At 39.1% G+C, this 18,976-nt stretch overlaps 1 protein-coding gene across 1 annotated transcript in view; it reads right to left on the bottom strand.

The window, feature by feature from the left end:
- The window catches only part of naaladl2 (N-acetylated alpha-linked acidic dipeptidase like 2), a 504,703-nt gene that overhangs the window by 224,647 nt on the left and 261,080 nt on the right, over positions 1–18,976 (bottom strand). The window contains exon 8 of the mRNA XM_019256507.2: positions 4,533–4,800. Coding sequence (XP_019112052.1) covers positions 4,533–4,800 — 268 coding nt within the window. The remainder of the gene's footprint in view (positions 1–4,532; positions 4,801–18,976) is intronic.

Here is an 18,976-nt window from a genome sequence, read left to right as displayed (position 1 = left end):
CTTTACAAGTCCTAAGGCTCCTATGACAACTAGGTCTGTCTCTGGTTTCATTTTGCATCCATTCCTGTTCTTCATTAGTGCTAATTTCCTTTCCTGTAAAAAGGGATATTTTTCTATCATAAAAATAATCATGCATCCTGTTTCATGCAGAAAGGAGGCTACAAATAAAACATTCCAATTTGCTCTTAAATTAGCCATGATAGTACAAAAAAATAAAGATAGGTTCTGATTTTGTTTGCAAAATGTTGTTCTCCTGCAGAAATAGAACACACATACATAGCATGTACACTCAGAAGATTAATCACTGTGTGATCTGATATAGAATTAGCAATTAATATGTAGGGATGTGCTTCCATGGGCCTGTGGCATGTTTAGTTAAGGCCTTATACAGATTATACAGGCCCAAAGCCACTCTTTGCCTCTGTCCAATAGCAATAATGTGTGTAATAAATAAATTCACATTTTTCACATTTCCCAATCAAAAAACATTTTAGTCCTTCATGGTTAGAATATGGGGAGAGTGGAGTGGGGTTGCAACTACACCACTGGATGCCACTGAATCCTACACACTGCTCCTTTTTTATAGAGCCATACGAGAGCAAACCACTAAGCAAAATATCACAATATCATATCTACTAACTAATATCATCAGAGGGTAAACAACCACATACAGCTTTCAGTCATTTTACAGTCCACATTAAGAAAAAAAGAGCCATAACAAAATGTTTTTACCTTTTCCTCAAAGCAATGTAAGTCCTACACAAAGACTGAGCAGCGTCACTGATAGCTCAAGTGGCGACAAAGTACTTAAACGGTGCTGTGAGGCCACATAAACCAGGAGATTTATCATTTGTCAGCACAAATGATCAAATCATGCCCTTCAGTCTTCCATTTCAAGAACAATAATTTAGAGGAAAATATGACTGTCTTTCCCCGCAAATTATTCCACCACTGCATGCACTGCCCTCTTCAACCTTCTGCCTCTAATCTAACACATCATACCATAAATCAGACAGTAATAACATATTACTATTGCCACTGAAGGACTTGGTTACATGAAAAGGGAAAACAGATGTGCAAACAGCCCCTATAACTTGATTACAAACGTAGAATGTGTTTAATATATCAATTTTGGTTTTGTGTTACACACAACTAGCGTGGTCAACAAGTATATTTTAATCTGTCCGACAATGAGGAAATTCTATAACTTTTACTTCTTTCTTGATCTCTCTGTGTTGGTCAAAGTTCCTGCAGCACCAGTAAAAAACAAAACAAAAGAAAAAACAGTTCCACCAACAGCAGGACTTATTAGCCTGGTATACTTGCTCTGGGCCACCATCCATCCATCACAAACGCCATATTTAATTGTTTGAAAGCCATGTTTAGATCCGGCAAACTGCCGCTTAATTCAAGGCAGCGCGCAGGAACGGGGCTAGGAAATAATCTGGTGATGGATGACTGTGACCCTCCTTTGGGTAGACTCCGACGAGTGGACAGCTGGATGGATCGAGCAAAGTGGAGAAAGGAGAACGAGGAGAGAAGAGGGGGGAGAGAAAACAGAAGGAAAACTTGGTATTCAGAGAATCACTCCAACTTTTCATCTGCCCTCAGGCCGGCAGCGGCTCAAGGGAATAACAAGCGTCTCCTTCAACCCCTTTTTCTGTTCCCGGGATACAGAGAAGTAAAACCCTCTAAAAATAGTGTGACTGTATTTCTTTGTGTGTGTGTGTGTGTGTGTGTGTGTGTGTGTGTGTGTGTGTATGCTGGCTAGCATGGACAGACATGCATAATGACTTCCATTAACCTTCACACTCCTGAAGGATGGCGGAAAAGATTTACAGCGCATCTAGAATGATGCAAATACCATGTTGAAGATCTTTTCGGTGTCTTTGTTGAGTTTGGTGTTGGAGTTCTAATTGCAGAGTCTATTCTTATCGATGTGTAATGTACGATGTGTGTGAACTATGATGTGTGTGAACTACCTCTTGTCTGTAAGAGATGGCCTGAGGCATCTAGGCAAGAACATTTCTCCTTCTGTTCCGTTCCAAAAAAAACATCCTCTTGAGTATGACCCATTTAAACCGAGTGAATATACAGTTACACTTGATGTTCATTTATTCTATATGAAGAGCTACATTAAGAAAAAGCACAATTCTTTTTTCTTTCTTTCTAATAACCTGGTAGAATTTGATTCTCAGTGACTTATTCAAAAGTCATTTTCTTACTATGAAAAGCTGATATATGTTTAAATGTATATAGGTTGGATAATTGTTGCACTGTTTATAGTTCTGATTTGGGCTTCATGACTAACTGGTTAACTGGTAATGAGTCTAGTATAATGCTTAAAGGTTAGGGGCTGTTATTCACATTCATCTTAATATATATACAGTGCTTACAAATGTACAAATTTATTAGACCACCTCTCAGAGACAATCCAGCATCATGAAGTGCTTTAATGCAGACTCCTTCATTTTCAATGTTGTACCATTTTGAACATGAATGAGGAATATCAAACTGAATTCACCTTTTTATACCCTAATTTGAGCCGGCTCACTGGACTTAGAGCATACGATTTCAACCACTGAAATTAATTCTTCTGTTCATGAATGTAAATAACTATATTTTTTTACATTTTAATCAACAAATAATAATATGCTTTACTATTTTTTTTAATTTTTTGTGTAAAACAGTGAAAATTTTGAAGTTTGAAAATTCATGGATAACAATATTACTTATATTTTAGTGGCTGTGGCTTGGAGGTAGAGCGGGTCGTCCACTAATTGCTCCTGAAGGCTGTGCCATCGGTGTGTGAATGTGAATGAATGGTTAGCTTCTCAAACTGATGAGCAGTTGGCGCCTTGCATGGCAGCCAATGCCATCAGTGTATGAATGTGTGTGAAGGGGTGAATGAGATATGTACTGTAAAGCACTTTGAGTCATCAAAAGACTAGAACGGCATCATATCAGTACAGTCCATTTACCATTAAAAATTAAAAAAAATAATTTTCGCTAAAGAGCTTCTACATACTGCTATATTAACCATTTCAGAAATGCTATTATCAGTGCTGTTAATTTAGGGCAGCTGTTGCATAAACTTTACATTGGATGGTGGTCTAATAAATGTGTTAAGCATTGTATATAAGTAGTGGTTGGTGTTAGCAGTGGGTTGATTTTTTTTCTTTTTTTTTTTTTTTTTTTTTTTTTTTTTTTTTTTTTTTTTTTTTTTTGTGTGTGCATGCGTTCAATGACAGCTTTGCATACTTCTGCCCATTTATTGGTCCAGGCTTTGTTTTTGTCTCTTGACTATTGTCCCTGTCTCGTTCAATATTTCAGAAAATCAAGATTAATAAAATCTGGCATTTTGTAGCAATGTTTGGCCCAGTAACACTGATGTAAAAGAGTCACAAAACAGTCAGTGTGTTTTTAGCAATGGGTTTAATCACGCTTCAGCCAATCATAATTAAGGCCTGTTAAACTATCCATTAAAAAAAAAAACATATCAGTGTGGGTGACCAGTAATTATGAACCATACTGATACCTGAGCTTATCTTAAGTCATTAAAAATAATTTGTCATGCTGATTGTTAAAAAGCATTGTGAATGTTTTTGAGTGCTTACAACTATCATACGTTGCTATAGGCTAAGTCGGCTGGGTATGCTTCAGCCCCCTGTGACCCCGATGAGAAAGCATTACAATGCAGTATAGGCATGAAAATGTTAACCTTAAACTACTTTTTAAGACACACAATTTTAATCCAATGTGTGCAGGACAGACTTTTCTTGAATCATTGAATTAAACTCTAGTTTTCCTTTAAACACCTTGAATGTTCAAATGTTTATTTATTGTATCTGATATTGGGACAGCGTGTCACCAACGAAGCAAATGTCGATATGAGGCAGCTGCTGTCAGGAGAGGGGAGTTATTTCTATTCCACTTGATCAGGTTTTAGCGCAGAGCCGAAGCTCACCTGAAGTTTACCTCACTCCTATTTAGTTCAGTTGCCTTCAGCTTCGGTAAAGTCTCAGAATGAAGCATTTTCCTTCAGTGTCTTTGCCTTTTCTACAGATATAGCAGCATAAAGGAACAGGAACATGAGAATTCAAAATAATTTCGAAATAATTATTTCAACAAGGTGAGACACTGAGGTGAGATAGTGAGTATGTACATGTATATTCAGTATTTGAGTTTGCATCTGCTTCACATAATACCTTAAACTGCAATTAAATTAGGTCCTGACTCACCAGCTCTGTAGCATGTTGGCATCATATAAATAAATAGCATCTCTTTGGCTGAAAATATCAGCACTGAAATATCTTTGGATGCTGAACTGAGGTTGGCCAAGCTATAACTTTTAGAACCACATCCTCTAGCCATGACCTTTACTGATGACCCCTCAGTGGCTGGGGGCTGGGGACTCGGACAATCTGACAATATGAAGGTGATGAGGGGGAGGAGGAGCAAGAGAAGAGTGCAGGAGCCAGGAGGGTCAAGCAACCTTTGGATTGGGAAATGTCAATACAGGCTGATGGTACCTGCAAACTTCCAACAGCAGAGTAAGCTGCGTAGGAGAAGCGCTGCTTCGGCAGGTCACTGGGTCCACGCTGGTCACAGGGGATCCCGTTTGGCAGGAAACACTGCCGACTAGAGCTGTCGGTGATGGTGTTGGGCGTGGAACCAGGCAGGCTGAGTAGAACTGTGTGATTGGACAGACGAACATCAGTCAAACCAAGTCCCACCCACTGCCTGTAGAGGTACCTGGCTCTGGCTTCCTCGCTGTCATCTGATAGGCTGGAGAAAGACCTGGAAGATGGAGACAAGGAGGAGTGCTCTTTATGTCATGCAATACAACTGCATGGATTATGACCTAAATACAACAATGTTTTACACTGTGACTTGTCGCTCAGGTTGAAAACAAGGAACTGGGATCCTGATATTCCTGGAAATCCTTAAACAGGAAACCCAGGACTTTTTCTGTCCAGTTTGGGGGCTTCCATTAGACATTAAAAGGGCAATATTATGGTAACAGAACTGGACCGCCTTTTAGCCTGAGAAATTACTGCTGAAAATCTACCACTTGGACTTGCTTTCTGCCACTACACATAATATTAACCTACAGTCAGGTTTATGGTGATGGTCATACTTTTCCATATAAACACTGGAATATTTGTTAGACTAAATTAAAAAACTGACCAAAATTGATGCAGCAGAACCAGAAATACCTCTTAAATTCCACATTCTTCTCTCTTGTCAAACCCTTGCACCTACATTACTAACAACAGGACTCCACTGCTGACAGCTGTGTAAGGGATTTGTGTGTCTTATGCTGGTAGCAGCAAAAAGTAACCCCGAGCTGATAACCTAAAGCAGACATGAGGAGCAGAGACAGAGGTCCAATGTTTCACTTCTCTCCAACTCTTCACCCCCACATTTCTTTTTTTTTCATTTTCAAACTCGTAGTCTTCAGCTCCGTGCAACCTCCCTCTGGAGCCACAAAAGGTTTTACACCCTTTTTTTTTTACATACTGTATGCAGTATTAGTCCTCAGCATCTCTGATGCACAGAACTGATGGATTTCCTCTTAAACTATCCACAGTTCTACATTAAATCCCCTGAAACCCTGCCTTCAACATTTTTCTATCTGTAGCATTAAAGACTCATGTCCCTATTAAGACAAATCAAAGTGAACAACAAAAATGTGTTTTATGTGTGTTATGTGAATTATTAGGTTATTAGGTTCAACAGTCATAAACTCAGCTTCTCTTCTTTATTAGGACTGGTCGGTGTGGTTTGACCAAAACTGATCAGTCTTTGAAAACAGGTATTTGACGCCACTGCTCATAGTCAGAAGCTGACTGAGAACATATAGTTTAAACACAGGGCTTCATTTGCAGGCAAAATGGACGACCTCCACTCAAATGAATGCAAAAACCTGTTTGTTCACCACAGCACCAGATCCTGTCTGAATGCGGCTTTAGATCGAAGTAAACCTACAAGCAAAGGGGACAAAGATTTTGATTTCATGCCCTGTTATACTCTAGAGATATAAGATATGACATCCATATTCTTTATTCACATCTATAGACCACAATGGAAGACCACATAACGACAACTGTTAAAAAAAAAAAAAAATGATTAAAAGATTGATTCAAAGACTGTTATGTAGAAGAAACCCTTAAGCTGAGGGTGGTGGCTGCAATGCTTCAGCTAATTGGTCTTCATAACACTGAAAAGAAATGAATTGTTGAGTAAATGAAAATGCATTTTTTCTTATTTTTTTCAGTTTGGCTTTAATCTCTTTTTCTTTCTCACACATGCTCGACTCCTCACAGGAGCTGTCAGTCATTGCATGAAAGACATGTCAATAAAAGTTGATCCAGGCCTTATTTGAGTCTCCTCTGCTGTTTTGTTTGGTTTGCCATGTTTACTCACTTTATTGTTCTGAGTCTGAAAGGACAGTTCAGCAATAAAGACGTTTTCATAATGGACCGAATGGTATTTTCGAACAAATATGCCACCCAGCAGTAAAATACCTGGGCCGGAGATTAGATATCTCAATAATAAAAAAAAAAATGCACTCACACAAAACAAAGCAAGTACATTTCTTTGTGAAACTAAAACTCTCACTCCTGGAAATGTCACCATGTCCATTTAATGAGGCCATTAAAGCACAAAATAGCAGAGAAGTTGTTTTCATTTCATTCAGTTTTCAGATGTATGAGCTAATTTTTGAAAACATTTACAGAAGGCCAGTTATGAAAGGTCTTAGTTTTCTCATTTCTTTTCTTTTAGTTTGTATTTCCTTTTGTGCATATTCACTCTCTTTCTCTGTGGCCTGACTCACTTCTTTATTTCTAGATTACTCATTTTAGATCGTCTGTCTGATCACCTCATCGCAGTTCAACCATGAATGTGACAGGCCAAACCTTTGAACGGTTGTGTATGTACGCTGAAGTTACATTACGTTACATTTACATTCAGTCATTGAGCTGATGCTTTTATCCAAAGCGACTTAAAAAAACAGAAAGATTCAAGGTACAGTGTGACAAGGACATGTTAGTGCAGCAATAAGTACTGTGAGAGTGGATAGATTTATCATGTCCAGTTGTTGGTAGTGTTGGACAGGAGGTCCTCTCTGAAGAGCTTCAGGAGGTTTTTAAAGGTATAGAGGGACGCCACTGATCTGGAAGGAACTGGTAGGACGTTCCAACAACGGGGAACAACAAACGAGAAAAGTTTGGATTGATGTACCTTCATTGTTTCCCTTTTTGTTAGTCGCTTTGAATAGAAGCGTCAGCTAAATGACTAAATTAAATGTAACTTCAGCCTGCATTAACAAACGTTTTTTTAGACTTTTACACTGCTGCATTTATTCTAGCCTTCAGTAACGGCTATAGCATAAGTGCGATGGGTTCTAAATATTTTGGAAACCTGTTATTCTCTGGACCCTCTGCACGTGGTGGATAGAGTGAATAGTGTTTAACTGTAATTTAAAGCTCAGCTAATATTCTATAATCCATTTCCAGTCGTGATAATTCAAGACTAACAACGACACTACTTCTATTTGAGGTTTTAAGAATAACACATCCATTAATTTCAGATCCTGACAGGCATTACTGTGGACTTGACACTGAAGCATGCTCTTTAACTAATGACTGCTGAGTTCTAATTTAACTGTTGCTCAGTTCTCCTTCTGCCCTTTCACTTGTCAGTCTGGTTAAACTGTACCTTCAGCATTTTGTTCTCCATGTAGAAAGCCTTCATACAAAATAATATCTATTTGATCCGACCGCATCAAATCAAGCTTTTGTGGCAGGTGATTTCAAACTTCTGAATGGTGGACTGCTATGTCATCACATCATCGACTTTTTTACACGTCTATCTGCACTTCTATGGACTACTTTGGATATGCAGTATGTTGTATTGTATGTAGTGTGAGTGTATGCATGTGTGTGTGATATCTATATCAGTCTCAGCAACAGATGGCCCGAACACACAATTCTGCTATTCTCTAGTCAGCAGGCCACGTCTCATAGCTCGCCAGGAGCAGCAGCAGGAGGCTGTGTGTGCTGCTGTGTGTGCTGCTGTGTGTGCTGCTGTGTGTGCTGCTGTGTTTTCATGCGTGTGTGCGACGGTGTGCATTCCTGCGTGTGTATGCTTGCGGAGACCTTCATCTACAAGCCAAGCTGTTGGAAGGACTCCCTGTAGTTTGGGACACATGCCCGATTGTGACGATGCCTCACGTCTCAAGTGACTTTGAGTGTGTCTGTGTTTGCATGTGTGTGTCGATGGACATAGCTGTGTTTATGTCATGTGAGAAACAACGTAAAAAACTAAAACAAACAAAACTACTAAAAGATACAAATAATAATTGAGCTATACAATTATTATCAGAAAATATCAGAAGAAAAAAAATCTGGAAAACTCCAGACAAATCCAGTTTCTCTTATCTCTTTGGAGCATTTTAGCATCTTTCAGCCCATTGTTTTTATTTTACGTAAGCAAATTCACTGTTTGTCCCGTCTTAGCTCTCATTAGCTTCATTTTCCAACAGTATGCAGCTGTTTTCAACAAAACAAAAAAAAATCAGACTAACCTACCCAACACCAAAGAGCAGACAGAAGAAAGTAGCTGGAGAACACTGTGAAGTGTCCAGTAAACTAAAGAGTCAATTGTCACAAAGGTTGATGAAACCCAAAAAGACCTAAAACAATGTGTGCATGTTTGAGTGACAATAAAGAGGAATCCAGAAACACAACGTCTCCCTATCTGCTGGATACATTAATAAGTAACCATATGCTAACTTCTTCCACTTCATTTCCATCCTTCATTCTAACTGATTTTTCACACGGGAATGGAGATCTGATTTGCCAGAAACAATCACAAGAGACTAACATATCTGCCTGAATTTAATAAGTCAGCACTGATGTGTAGCCATACCAACATACTGGTTTTGATGAGGTTTTAAGAGCAAAGAAACAACATATAGTTGTTTCTATATGGCTGCGAGTTTTTGTTATTATTCCACCTTGATTCTGGCACACAGCACGTTACAACAATAGTGTTAATTCTCCCCATGGCATTGACTGGCTAATCGTTAGTCTACCACGGCACTGATTGGCTAATCGTTAGTCCACCATGGCACTGATTGGATCAATACTTTTTGCTCAAGAAATAGCTAACCAACTTGGTGCATTGTTCAGATTCAAGGAGAAGACAAGTACTGCCCATCTGCACAAGTGTTTTCTATTCTAGCTGATTAGACCTCTATTCAGGTTCAAATTGGGGGAGGATACCAAGAACTTGTCTGCAAAGTCACTAAAACCAATGTGTTAAGAACAGTTTTGACTTAAATCATTCTGTCATTCTAGTGTCACACCAGGACAAAGAAGAGGCGTGAATGAGAAAAGCTGGATTCTATGGATTTTATACTATTGTGATAAATATGGACAGCTGCATCTGTTCTGATTACATTACTTATGATCAAAGACTAGCGAGTCGACAATAGCCAAACATCAAGTAAGGTCAACAACACAAGTTGTAGCAACCAGCTTATATCACTTAGCCGGAAGCCCAGTTTGGCTTGTCTTTGAACCTTTTATTTCACCAAGCTCTCACCAACCACTGAAAGTCAGTCCATTTACTCTTGTCCGGTGGCTTCTTGCTCACTCACTCTCCTTTTCTCTTCTTAGCCATTAGCTCTTAGCAGAAACTATGGTTACTCATATTACTCAGCATTCCTTTGTGTACCTGGCCTGAAAACCTCCTCATTCATTCAATACAAGTGTGGTACAAACGCTAACACGCCCCTGGTGCTCCGAGCAGCCCAGCTAACAAACTGAGCTAACATTAGAACTCAGCTCATGGTTCTGCAGTTTATTAGACCTTTTTCACAGCAGCCATTTTGACACAGAATGGTTGGGTCAACACAGGTGTTTCCAGTGGTACTAATTAAGGTCCCATTCCATTCAGGTCAAGCAGAGTCAGGGTGTTGCTGTGGAGCATGTTGGCTCACTGCAAAGTCCCTGCTGCTATAAATGGAATGGGACCTTAATTAGTATCATTGGAAACACCTGTGTTGACCCTACTATTTCATGTCGAAATGGCTGCTGTGAAAAAAAAGGTCTATCTACACTCTATCAGGAAACTGTAAATAGCAACGAGTTGATGCAGAGAAGCTGGAGAACATCAGAGCATCCATAAAATATGATCCAGTTTCACCAAAATCAGTTGCTGGGAGCATTACATACTTACATAGACAGTTATACAATGTTGCGTTAACATTTGAGCAGTTCACTAGTTTAGATTCAGCAACCATTTTGTGATATTACACAACTGTGATTAAGGTTTGCTTACATTCAGGCTCAGAGGGTTGATACGTAATGAATGCTTTGTCTGTAGACAGACAATCCAAATAAATCCATGGAGCTGTTGGGGAAGTAAATCAGTGACTCCCACCCCTCAGCAACCAATCAGGTGGTAGTTTAAGTGTGTTTGGCTGCTCTTGAAGACACTTCACCCCCGGCTGATTCATTGGAATTGTTCAGTGATCAGCAGCAGTAGACTATGACAGACTGGACAGCTCCAATCAGGATTGAAAGTCTGAAAAGTTTAAATTCACAACAGTGAGTAGTCTTTGAGCAGTCCTCTCCTTTTTTTTACAGAGCATTTTGCATTTGACATTTTGGGTTTACTTAGACGTTCCAGGTTGGCAGTTTACATCCTAAGACATGTTCTCACAATGTCCTCAAACAAGATGAAGCACTGAACCCCTGAACCTGTGCTGTCACTGCAAATTGCATATTGTTTAGGTTAGCTGTTAAGCAGACCTTTAAATGGAGCTCAGCCCTTCACCCTAGCTCCTGCTGCTTGACAATCTTTCCAATCTTCCACAGCATACTCTATGTAGTTCACAGTGATATATACACTCAGTTAGTATTGTAATATTAGATTATTCCTTTTTAACAAAACTTTAAACTCTCACTAGTTAGCCAGTCATGCTAAGTTTGCTTTACCTTCTTATTTCTCAGAGATTTCCCACCAGTGTTGACACCTGAATTCATCAGGACAAACAGGGAGAATGTATGATGCCTCAATTTTATCTGAAGGACATTGGTCACTCAGCACAGTGGGCCTGTGCCATTTTGTGATTTAGTTTATTAAAACTTTAATGGATCCATGTTTCAGACTCCACTAAACCTGTCATTTCAGAAGGTTACCATCGCATCAATATCATGTGGAGATGTACCCTGTTTTAAGGCAGATGGCTCTCCTTCTTGACATTTTCCAGCAGCTAATAGGATTGAGCGTGGATATCTTTCACATCATCTATACTTATTTTGGGGGAATTATTCCAAAAAGCAGTTTAGAATCTTCAAAAAAAAAAAAAGGGCACATGTGTGGCATATCTGCACTGTGTAACCTTTCCATGTCTGCAGAGATGCTCTGATTGTTTTGAAGTGTTTTGAAGGCTCCATTTAAAACCTGTGACCATCTTTATCTGACGAGTGGATTGAATTCTCTGAAGTCTCTCTACCCCATGGAGAACGATGAAAAACTGTTTATCAAAACTTCAGCCAGATGTGACTGTTTCATAAAAGTCTTTTTTTTAATGATTCATATCTGATCTCTTTGGCATCCAAGCTTTAATTAATTCTTTATTCTCATTCTCACTGACAAATGGGGCAAGGAAAAGAAAATGTCTCTTCATCATGATTTGAAACAACAGTTCAAAGTCTGGTCCCTTAACTCCCAAGCTTAAATTTCAGTGCAAGTAAAGAAAGCTTCTGTATTATTAAAAAAGGAAAATGGTAACATTGCTTCAAAGCTCAGTCGTTAGCATCATTGCACCATCTCCTCTGAAAGACAAACAGACAAATTATCTTTGGCAAAGTCTGCGTTTATGGTCTACAAGTCCACTTAAAAAATCCCACTTATTTCTCTTTGTGCAGCCACATTTTTATTACATGGTTTATGCTTGTTATAATGATAATGTGAGCAGGCAGATAAATCACATGTTCTGCTCACAAGTGTGGATATAATTGCCTTAGTGGGAGCTCTGTGTGCCGTCTCGGGCCAAGCAGACTTGGAATATGAGTCGCTGTTGCCTCTGCTGGCAGCTGCTGAGGATAATATATTCCTGTAGCACACAATCATTTTAATAGCTCATCCATTTGTTCAGGAGACAATTGATTTTCTCTGTTTCCGTACACGTTAGTCACATTTGATTTCTCTCATCCCATTTGCATTTGTCACATTTTAAGAGTGTGGCGCTCGTGCTCAGGCTCCATGATAGGAAATCTTTAGTCAGGTGCCAGAGCTGGTGTTAAGTTGAAATCTAAGTGATGATGGAGGCTGCCAATAAAGAAGATTCAACACATCACTGGCTGTTCTATGTAGCGCTTCATAGTCTTACTCAGAAGGAAGGAATTAGAAAGGTGCAATATCTGAGGCCTCAATCAAGGATACCAGGTCACGAGTCGATTCCGGTTCAGTGTACGCCAAACTATAATTAAAATATAAAATACAATTCTTGAGATTTTGAGATAACAGAATTGTTTTCTGAAGACACAATTAATCTGAGATTTGGAGAACACCAAAAGGATACTGTAATATATTAAATCATTGTGTCAGAGGGGCGGGAGAAAGTTGACCAGCATGTCACATCCATCAGTCAGCAAGTCTGGTGCTGTGTTAACATTAGTCGGCCTAAACACTTCCATCATGTTCTGATGAGAATGTGATTGGCTGTCTGTTTTTAAGTATGTCCTACACCTCTAGAGATTAAATAACACTATTACTCTGCAGTGAGAACAGTGGGAAACATCTTCAGTCAGAAAAGCAAAGAGACAGACACAATAAATTGCTCTGAAAAAAGAAATGCATCTGTGATAGTCCTCTATAGCTCCCTCTGTCTGAAGAGACACACACATTTTAAACATAGCTTTAGAATAAACTACTGACTCTACTCTGCTGCATAGACCTCCCACATTAAGTTCACTTCGAACAAAGTGTAAACAGAGAAAGCAGATGGCAGTGCAAGCAGGAGGATCGGTCTTGGTGTAGTTGTTCCATAGAAGATAACAACACCGATTGTACTCATAAAGTTCAGTTTGCTTGGGGAAGTCCTACTCAACTGTGTAATGCCTTTTGTGATACGAGAGGAGCTTTGTTAAGTTCTGTGGCTGTGAAGGGAAGCCGATCAAGTGCCAAAAAATGACTTTCCTCAAGCAGCCACTTGAGGCTGGCTACAAAACATTTCAACCTCCGTAAGCCCACATGTTAAAATGTCCAACTTCACAGCAGAAATAAACATGTATACAGCAAATTTCACTGTCTGAATTTTTATAGAACTCACCTGTTCAAATTCTATTAAGTCTTAAAGTTATGCAGAATAAACATTGTGGTTGTTTTGATTGACAGGTGGGTGCCATTACATACACTGAGCCCAAGCCCTAAATTTCACTGTGTATGGCTGCAACAATCGACAATGGCTGTAATTCCACCAGAATCACAGCAGCATGTTTCAGATGTAGCTGTCAGCTTTGCAAGGGAGCGTACGTGACCGCTCTACTTTTGACGGATGCTGCGAGCAGCTGGCCAGAAGTCAGGCAAAGAAACGGCATCGAGATGCCGGTCATTTTTAAAAATAAAACACCCTGCGCACACTCTCGATTGTAAAAACAGACAAAATGGAAACACTTTTGAACACACCAAATTCAATTCTCAGCGATGACACAGAGCCGTGCCTGGTGGAATTTTGTAAGAAGTAACGAGTAGTAGTAGTTTTAAGTTAGAGGTAGACAACTTTTCACCTAGCTAGCTCATGTACTTCATGTAACATAAAAACATGTTTTCTTGCAGTCGCCTTTCTAAATTGAGCGGTGAGGTTACAGCTTCATTTTTAATAACTACAAAATTGATAATCCCATAACTATTTTTAAATGGTGTTCCTTTAAATGGTCAATGTCAAATAATGGCTCTCCAACCGACAACAAAACCACAGTGCTGTTTTTCTCTGCTGTGAAAGTGTGTTTTATTGTGTGTGTGTGTGAGTCAAACAGAGCAGTGATAAATGAAGACAGAGTTCAGAGACACACTGACTTTGAATAAAGCAGCAGTTAAAGAACTGATTCTCACTGAATGTAAAACAGGGCTAGTGTTGCCACACCCAGCTACACTGCTGAATAGTAATAACCCCCCCCCACACACACACACACACACACACACACACACACAACACAGACATTGTACAATTAACCTTCGACACCCCTGAACAAAATATTTTACTCTCTGAGTCGTGTTAATAAGAGCAGTCGGCAGATGAGACAGAGGGGACGTTTGGAAAGAAAGAAAAGTAGTGCAGCGTTAGCCACTTACGGCCATCGTGATCATAGTTTGTACATGTCTAATATTATGTCAGGACCTCGCCTAATTAATGAATTTAATCCCTTTGCCGTTCATGAATCCTATTTCCATGAGGTAATGAAATTCAGTGAACTTAGAGAAGACCCAGAGCAGCTGTATTTCAGTCAGGAACACATGGCATCAGGTTAAATTACTAGATTAAAATAACTGGACAGTACTGCTTGAAGGCCGCTGTGGCAGAATGATTGAAGTGGCGCAGGGGGAAGGCACAGGTGTCTGTGTTCTATAGAACTTTTCCTGTAAACCATTCCAATTAACCGAAATGCATAACAGCTTTAGTAATGGGATTACTCACACCTGTGCTTTGAAATGTCAAGATGTCTCACGCTAAAAGGTCTATAAAGAACGAATCCCTCTGATTCAGCAGGGAGTATTAACAACAAAATACTCATTGCTTGACTTTGGCAGGATGAACAGCGGAAGACCCAACACCTGCCAGCCTCATTTGCCAAAGTCTCATCCACGCCATCTCTCTCGAGGTGTATGCAAAATACAGCTGATGTAACCGAGGGGTCTGATTGAAATTAGTCTTACAGAGACCAGTGGTGAACTAATGTATTTAACACTAGCACCACAGTGTTTATAATGCAAATAACTTTGTCTGAATAAAAAACTACAAGCTTTTCAGTCCATGTCTTTTTAACATTTTCTGAAACTTAGGTCTTACAGTAGTACTGTAGGTCCTAAAATGAAACAATGATTTCTGATCACTGTCCACATACATATAATTAGGCAAGAACTGTAATTACTATATAACGAATCTTTATTAATGATCCAAATCTGGGAGGCTGTGTTGTTTAGTCAGGTGACAGTCAGTCATAACGTCTACCTGCCTAACCATCCAAGTGTGTGTCGGCCTTGCTGTGTCAGACGGGTGGAGGCTGTGGTTTTTATACTAGTCTTGACCACTCTTCCTTATCCCTGCAACTTTATTCTGACACAGTTCTATCCAAGACCAGTTGAGTTGATGGTCGCATTTCTGTGCTAGATGTGCTGCTGCTCATCACTGCTCTAACCAGCCGGTCACACAGTGAGGGAGGACTATTACATGCCATGTTTAGAGTAATTAAGAACTTAGTGGGAATGCTACTCTGTCTCTTGACTCGCCCGCTCTGCACATCACGATGCAGTTGGGGAAATTTTTTGAACGTTCGGCAGCCCATCACCAACATTTTAGCCCTGTCTCATCCACGAAAATAAAAGACTTATTCTGGCATTGGTCACTGTCATCGTTGCATCTTTGCCATCGGAAAAAGGCTGTTGACGAGCATTGTTCAACATAGTTTCCTTGTCAATATACTATTCTTTATATTTCCTTTAATTAACAGCATACCCACCCAATGAGTACATTTGTCAGTGGCCTGTCTAGGTGCATTGCATGTGATGTACACTTTTTAACAGTAATTCATCACTACACCTGCTACAACTCCAGGTGCTGACATAGCTGCGTCCTCCAAATTCAGTGAATGGCGGCTGCATATCTCAGCCACCGTTGACGAGTGTTTGAAGGACACGGACCGGTCCGTATGTTGTCCACTGTTGTGTCTCTAAAGACACAACCAGCATGTCTGCAGTGTCTGTGTTAATCAGAGAAATCCGTTCCTCGGCTGTACACCCCCCTGCATCTTTCTCAGTAGCCTTTCCGGCTCTACACACCTGTTGCTCTTTCCCTCATTAGCCCTGTGAGCCGCCGTCTGCCTCCTTAGCTCGCCTCATCCTCTAATTGGTCTGTATACTGAGAGAAAGAAAAGGTGAGCAATTTCCCCATTTCATTTCTCACAGCATTCCTGCCATTTTCTTTCCTAACCTGCTCACCTTCCCGTTTGCAGGACAATTACCTCAGTTATGGTTTGTTGGCTGCTGCCAGACTGTTGCCGCATACAAACTTTAAAGAAATGAAAGGAACACAGAGATGGTTGTGTGAGGTGCATACAGAAAAAAAGTAACATGAACTACATTTACATTGGTATAAATACAAGCTTACCTCACCAATTAGTAGAGTTCTAGTAATACCTGTATTGTGTGCTAAGGTGCCTGTCTTTGGATCCTGATTTGTGTACATATACAGTAGATTGTACCTGTCCTGGGTATAACAGAGCATATGGCAGATTTCATAAATGCTGACACCACCTGAGGGGGTTTAGTGTCACATTCAAGGACGCCTGCACAGAACACACGGTGGCTTCTGGACACAATGTTGGCTTTTTGCCGGAAATAAAAACCTGCAGACATTCAGTTATGGGATAGTTCGTGTGAAATATGAGGCTGTCTTGGCTGCTCATGTGAACTTCATCTTCAAACAAAACCCTGTTCACATAGGAGTACCATTTTCTGGATACCTCTAGTAATTTGTAATAATTGCAGAGGTCATTTACGATCTTAATCTTGTGTGGATCTGACACGCCCAGTGACACACCTTATCTTTGTGTTCCAGTGCTATTTTTATTGTTCCAGGACAATGGAACATCTATAATTTGAAGCACTAGTTACAAGGTTTACAAAGGTATAAGTTATTGCTAGAATTGCATTATAGGTATGTGTACTCTGATATGTCTTTTTATTGTTGTTATCTCATATGTATTTTACAGGCATGAAATAACGTTGAAATATAAATCTGTAGTAATATAAGAGTCATTAGAAAGAAAATTCATGTCATGTCCCCATTAGAAGCCAAAAGTTTACTCCCCCTACCCCAGAATTTTTTCATTCATCATTTGTGAACAATAACTAAGAAAGGAAATAATATAAAAGACCCAAGTTTCATTTTATTGTTATTAACAACTGCACAATAGCATTAGCAAATCACACTTTTCAATCAACTTTGCTTCACTCCATATTTATGCACCACAATGGAGGCCCAGCCCCAGTTTGAAAACCACTGCACTCAATGGATCACATCAGATGGTGTGAATCAGAGCGATGCCTCGTGCAGAATAACGTGAAGAGTTGTAATGTCATGGCCCCTTACTGGGACAGAAGTCTACTTATTGATTCAAAATGACATGGTTGGTTGACTTAGCTTTGAACATATTAAGGTCTATATACAAAGGAGTACAGTTCTTGAGTAAAGAAAAAAAGGAACACAACCTGTCAGCCACCCACATAGAATACATTCGTTAAGGCAAAGATTTTCATAGATATGGAAAGCTGCTGGGAGTCTGACTTTGTAACACACGTTGAGATTAAATCAAAGCAACTCACACTTGGGATGGAAGCTCGCAAGCAGGTTCACATGTAGAATGGGAAATGCAGGAAATGTATGATTTTTGCATTGAAAAAAGAATAACACAGCCACTCTCTAGGAAAACCACATTATTATTTCCAATTTGTGGTAACAAATTTCAAGTTGACATGCTGTAACACGTGAAGTATGAGAAGGCAGAGAAATACTTTTGGCTTTTGGTGCAATGCGATCTTAGCAGTTATTATAGTGTCATACTTGTCATTACTTTGTATTTTTTTTAATTTTTAGTTCAGGTAGAGTTATTTCCAGAGTTTGCCTCTTTCAGTTTTTATTGTATTTTATTGTTTAATGTTGAAATGTCTAGTTTGGCATAGTTTTTGTATTATTTTAATATAAGATCTGGGGTATTTATCAGGAGAAAGTTTTAATGAGTACAAAATAGGTATTAAAACACAACCACAGCACTTTGTGAAGGCTACTGACTCAGTCATGTAGATATCGCGGTTGCCTCATGCTTGTTGTGACAACAAATTTGGGAAAAAATGTCAAAGACCTAAGTACTGCCACTTCCCAGTATATTTATATATAATATTTTTTTTGTTGTTGTTGTTTTTTTACAGTGTATAGTGTTTTTAAGTACATAATATCATTAATCAAGTATGGTTTTGTTTTGTTTTTATAATCATTATTTTTCATTTATTTAATGAAGATTTATAACTATAATAAACATAGATCTTGCAGAAAGCTACACTTATGACATAGTTTATGAATAAAATGATCAACTAATAACTTCAAACAATTTTATAGACTATAATTGAAGGCATCTAGACTGTCTTTTACACTCCTGGTGCTTATCATCAGTCTTTCCAGTTCTTTCCAAACAGCACTAACCACTGTTCTCGAGTATAAACAAGAGAGCTATGGCATCATAAAGTTGTCCGTATAATAGAACAAATCACTAATCTCTATAGTTCCAGGTCCATGTTTGCACACAAACGGATAGAGACTCGCAAAGAAATAAACACAAAAAAGTACTGAAATACTATAGCGCTGTGTTTTTAGTATTTTTAGCTTCTTTTTTTTTTCTTAGGCTTACACCAGGCAACAGTTGGACAAAAAACCAAAACAACAAGCTGAAAGATGCAAAAACGGTCTGTAGAGCTGAGGAAAACTAACCAGTGACCTCTTTCATGTTACATTACTGCAGCTCAGTGTCTTTATTTGCATCAGGCTTGATCCTTAAAACAGATAAAGTAATTATTGTAGGTGATTTTAACATTCATGTGGACAACCACAATGATAGTCTTAGTACTGCTTTTATCTCTCTATTAGACTCAACTGGCTTTTGTCAAAGTGTAAATAAACCGA

This window comes from Larimichthys crocea, chromosome XVII (genome assembly GCF_000972845.2).
Source record: "Larimichthys crocea isolate SSNF chromosome XVII, L_crocea_2.0, whole genome shotgun sequence".
NCBI lineage: Eukaryota > Metazoa > Chordata > Actinopteri > Sciaenidae > Larimichthys > Larimichthys crocea.
The sequence above is the reverse complement of the archived record's forward strand: the minus strand, read 5'-3'. Positions and strand labels throughout refer to the sequence as shown.